The sequence below is a fragment of the Antechinus flavipes genome, chromosome 3 (assembly GCF_016432865.1).
Source record: "Antechinus flavipes isolate AdamAnt ecotype Samford, QLD, Australia chromosome 3, AdamAnt_v2, whole genome shotgun sequence".
NCBI classification, from domain to species: domain Eukaryota; kingdom Metazoa; phylum Chordata; class Mammalia; order Dasyuromorphia; family Dasyuridae; genus Antechinus; species Antechinus flavipes.
In genome coordinates, this window is record NC_067400.1 from 557206565 (window position 1) to 557212303 (window position 5739).

At 33.5% G+C, this 5739-nt stretch overlaps 1 protein-coding gene across 1 annotated transcript; it reads left to right on the forward strand.

Annotated features, from left to right (window-relative positions):
- Positions 1-767: 767 nt before the first annotated feature.
- LOC127555350 (olfactory receptor 52H1-like) lies at positions 768-1715 on the forward strand. Its single transcript, XM_051987583.1, has one exon. The coding sequence runs from the start codon at positions 768-770 to the stop codon at positions 1713-1715; it is 948 nt and encodes a 315-aa protein (XP_051843543.1).
- Positions 1716-5739: the final 4024 nt, after the last annotated feature.

The following is a 5739-nucleotide window of genomic DNA, read 5'->3' on the forward strand; positions in this document are numbered from 1 at the left end:
TAAGGTTTTAAGTGTCTGATCATTTGCCATTTTACATAAAGAGTGCTGGCCAGATCATAACATGTGAGTTCCCAAATTTATTAATTTTGTCACTATAAGCCAATTAGTTAATCTTTCTGAATTCATTATCCACAAGATTATACTACTTTGTGTTACTGACTTCATAGAGTTGATATCAACTGTATAGCAACAAAAACTATATAGTTTTTCTTATTATATTTTATTATTATAAAGAAAAACTTTGTAGTTTACAGTGTATGAATAAGTCTATTATATATATATATATATATACACATATATCTATATTATATATACTTGTTTGGGAATAGCATGTTATATATGAGATTTATATATATATACATGCATATAATATACTGATATAGATATGTATATTGTGAGAAGAGCATTTGTTTACCTTACATACATACAGGTACGCCTATGAGTACATTTATGCATTATATTTACAAATATGTATGTAAACATACATATTTGTACATGTACATTCATGGTTCCCCATATTTGATTTAGCACATTATCCCTTTCCTGGGACACAATGCCCTCTGTTATTCTATTCCTCCTTTAAAGTGCCCAAATTAACGCAGAGCTGTTAGTTCTTCACTCTACCACACCCTACAGAATTCTTTGCACTAGAGAAGAGCCTCCTAAACACACAGAACGTTTGACAGTGGCACCTTCTACAGGGCCACCCTCAACTCTGGCAGCTAATTCTGGCATTTGGCTTCTCTTCAAGGTTCAAGAATTACCTGATGGCCACATTCAACCTCAGCAGCTACAACCCCAGCTTCTTTATCCTAGTGGGCATTCCAGGGCTTGAGAAGTTCCACATATGGATCGCAGTTCCTTTCTGTGCTATCTACTTTGTGGCCATTGGGGGTAACTGTATCCTGCTATACCTCATTGCTGTGGAGCGCAGCCTCCATGAGCCCATGTTCCTTTTGCTCTCCATGCTGGCCAAAATGGACCTCATTCTGTCAACTACCACTATTCCTAAACTTCTCAGCAACCTCTGGTTTGGTGACAAGAAAATCAGTTTTTCAGGCTGCCTTACCCAGATGTTTTTCCTCCATTTCAGCTTTGTTGTAGATTCTGCCATACTACTGGCCATGGCATATGACCGCTATGTGGCCATATGCTTCCCACTGAGATATACCACCATTCTGACCTACCAGGTCATCATCAAGATTATGATGGGAATCATCATCAGGAGCTTCTGTGTCATCTTGCCAGATGTTTTCCTGCTAAAGCGACTGCCCTTCTGCCGAACACGTATCATCCCCCATACATACTGTGAACACATAGGTGTGGCACGACTTTCCTGTGCTGACATCTCAATCAACATCTGGTATGGTTTTGCTGTGCCCATTTTGACTGTGATTTCTGACATTGTCCTTATTGCTGTCTCTTATACTATTATACTGAGGGCTGTCTTCCGCCTTCCTTCTCATGGTGCCCGCCAGAAGGCTCTTGGAACCTGTGGATCTCACATTTGTGTCATCCTCATGTTCTATACTCCAGCCTGCTTCTCTGTCCTTGCTCATCGCTTTGGACACAATGTTCCACGTCATGTTCTCATTCTATTTGCCAACTTTTATGCTGCCATTCCTCCAGCTCTCAATCCCATTGTCTATGGAGTGAAGACCAAGCAAATTCGAGATAAGATTCTGCTCCTATTTTCTCCAAAGTGGTCACAGTGACATCTAACTATTGGAAGGAGAATTGGAAGGAGCTGAGGGAAATCTTTCAAAAAATTAATTTGTGACATTTCCCATAAAAGAGAAAAATAGAAACAAAATTGCTTTCTATACTTATAAAATTAAAGAATTTAGTCCTAATACAAGTAATTAATGGAGTAGAGATAGAAAAAAATTAACACAGAAATCAGTAAAGATGATTTATGATCAAGAAAAAGGTCAATACTGCTTGTGAACCAGACAAGCCCTATTGTTATTGAACAGTGCATATTGTGAAATTAAAAAAAGTCATTAGGATAGCTTATCTGTTTTCCCTATCATTCAGAAATAAATGTTTTTCAAACAGGTGATTTTAGGATAAATTAGCAGTAGGAACAGAAAAATGAAAGATGCGCCAGGCACAATATTACATATCTGAAGCCTAATTTATTTGAGTAAAACTTGAGGCTAAAGCCAGTTGATCTTTAGTTTCAGAGTATAAGAACCTAAAACAGGAACTCTAGAGACTTTCCAATTGGACTATTGTTCTTCAAAACTGAATCTTTGCTTTAAGGCACCCTGCTAATTTTGTCACTGCAAATTTCAAAAAAAGAAAAAGAAAGAAAGAAAAGAAAAGAAATGGGATTGAGCTTCACAAATAAAGCAATATCTTAAAAATAGAATAATCAATTAGTATTCCCATTTGTGTATAAAAATTTTAATTTCCCTTCGTGGGCTATCACATTTGGGGAATCATACCTAGATCATATTTCAGAGCTGTAAAGAACCAACAATTCGTAGATTCTACCCTACTCCTTTTACAGATGAGAACACTGAAAAAAAACAGAAAAAATTATACATCTAGTAAGTATCATTTTATTCTGACCTTGAACTTTTAGTCACAAGTCTATTTCTAGTGAGGCAATTTAGTGGTGACTAGAGCATAAGATTTAAACTTAGGAAGACCTGAATTCAAACCTTGATTCAGGCTCTTACTGATTGTATAACTGGGGAAGAATCATTTAACATCTTTCTGCCTCAGATTCTTCATCTTTAAATTAGATATAATAGTATCCACTTCACAAAATTATTGGGCGGATCAGATGAGTTAAAATATCTAAAGAATTTTGGCAACCATAAAATGAAATATTATGTATGCATATGCATACATATGTATTATTATTTTTTTCTCTATTCATATTACCATATTACACATTAAACTAGTAAATTAGCTACTAGTCCCATAAAGAAGCAACAAGAGTGACATTAAGAAAATCAGACCCAAAAAGTTCCAAATGGTAGTGATCATGAATGGATAATACTCATTCACTAGAGTATGACTGAAAAATATTTGCATGCTATTCTGATAGTCGAACAAATATTAATTAGGTGCCTACTATTTACTTGTTGCTGTGCTTAATTCTAGGGATTCAAAGAAAGGCAAAAGACACCCTGTCCTTAAGGATCTTACAGTAAATGGGGGAAGAGAGAATGACATGAAAATGATTGTGAACAAATATAAATTGGAGATAATCAATAGAGGGAATGCACTAGGGAAGAATGGGAAAAATTTCTGGTAGGATATGGGATTTTAGGTGATACTTGAAAGAAAAAAAAGAAATTCATGCTAGACTCTCTTCCCAAATCTGATAAGGAAAAAAATAGGTTTAAAGAGATCATGGGTGAAAATATATAAAGAACTCGACAACCAATTTGTATGAAACAAAGATCATCTTCATATGATATGAGTAAGTATAGTTAACACAAAATAAGTAGAAAAGTATACATGGTTCTGAAAATCTAGCACAAAGAATAGTCAAATTAAGAATGAATTTGAACTAGTAAGAAAATCGAGGGACAACAAAAAGGGACCTTTTATCTTTAGTTTTGTTTTTTGCTTGTTTTGTTTTTTAATGAAGCTCTGTCCTTTTTCCTTCTCACTCTATTTTCCTATTAAGAACAACAAACAAAACAAACAACCAAAATAACCTCCAGCCAAACAAAACAAACTCCCATACTGTCCATGCCCAAAAGTACTGAGTCAATCATCTATCAGCAGGTGGGTAACCTATTTTATTATTAGTCCTCTGAAATTGTGGTTCACACCTTTACCAATCATGTATTAAAATAAGTTTTCCCACAGCCACTTCAGCATTTGCCATTCTATTCTTTGTCATCTTTGCCAATCAAAGAAGTGTGTCATGAATCTTAGAATTGTTTTATTTTTTTTCTAATAATTACTGATTTAAGGCATTTTATATGGCTATTCATAGCTAGAATTTCTTCCTCCGAAATCTTCCTACTTTTTTGACTGTTTATCAAAATGGGAGTGGCTCTTATTCTTATACATAAATATATATATGAAATGAAAATTTCCTAAAGTCTCATTTGAATGGCTAAATCCAAAAAAGTAGTCAATAGAAATTTTCAAGTGAGTCCTTATGGATCTGTGCCTAACTTTGCCTTTTTTAAATCAGTAATTTAGAGAACTATTTGACACATTCATCAAGTTATTGCATTATTAATTATTACAATAATTAATTGGAAAAATTTTATGTACATTAGCTAAAATATTAAATTTGTCAAAATTTAAAAATATTTGGACATTGTTGGACACATGATTATATTTAATTAGAATAAATGTACAATTATTTTTCCATTTTCTTCAAAAGAACTAGTTGTTCCAAAGAACAACTAGCAATGTTGTAGATTTTGTGGATTTTTCACTTAGAGAAGCTTGGTTGGGCATATGTCTAAATAAGAAATTATATATATATATATATATGGAGTCCAAAAAAGTTATTGTTTTTTCAAACTACCTTAAGACAATGTAGAGATGTCCCCAGTTTCCCTAGACAGTTTAAGGTTTTTAATAATCTTATTTCACTCTTAAGTCTGATCCTGCACACTGGGGATCCAGAAGCCTTACTAGCTCTGAGTTCCAAAAAAGGTCCCAAAAAGATTCCATTTAGAGAGATAAATGGATCTCTCTTTCTTTCTTTTTCTTTCTTTCTTTCTAATTTTTAGTCTATCTCCTGCCTTACATTCATTTTTCCAAGTCATTTTGTTTATCCCCATCCTTCAGTGTGCATCCAATCTATTTTCTCTCTGTGTTACCAGAGCCCATTACTAGCTGCCTACCCATCTCTGCTTAGCAACAAAATCAAAATCAAGACAATGTCATTCCCTGAATTATAAGGAGAGTGCAGACAGACTGAATTTGGAGAATAGAATATGGCAAAGGACATAGCATAAAGATCCATAGAAGAATACTTTGATGCAGATTAGATAATTATTGCAATCACCAAATATTTGACTTCCCCAAATAGTTATGTGTTTCAGAACTCCCACACTATCAACTTTCTCCATTTTTGGAATATCTTATGTAAGAGAATAAGGATGAAGTAGAGAAAAGTCATTCCTAATCCTTGAGCTGAGTGTCTGGTTTGTATGTATATATAAATGTATACGTATATGTGTTCATGTATGTGTGCATGTGTCATATTGCTTGTATTTTATTAACAAATCTATTAGAGGACAGAAATATGGGATTGTATTTCTATTACTCAAAGCCCAGAATAAGACTAACATAATATAGACATCAATATATGCATTTATGTGTACATAGAAACATGCAAATATATAGCTAAGCTTTGAAGATCAACTTTCCAAATATTGTATTTAGAGCTTATGACTATATGCTATTTAATTATTGCAGAAAAGTTATGGGAATCTTACTAGATTGCTATTTCAATGAAAACCAGAGTTTGCTGTGAAAATAAATTAAAAAACCAATGCAGCTTTAGGGAGTATGACAGGAGGTAAAATGTCTAAAATGAGGATGATAATAGTTTCCTCATTCTCCAATAAGTCAAAACTCCCATTGTGAGTACTGTGGCCTCAAAGTACCATATCATAACAAAGACAGTCTTTTAAAGTTATTTCTAAAAGTTTCACTATCAAGGTGATCTGGACACCAATGTAATAAAAGGAATTCAAAGTCCTTTTTATATGAAAATTAATTAAATTGTGAATATTTAGTTTTTAA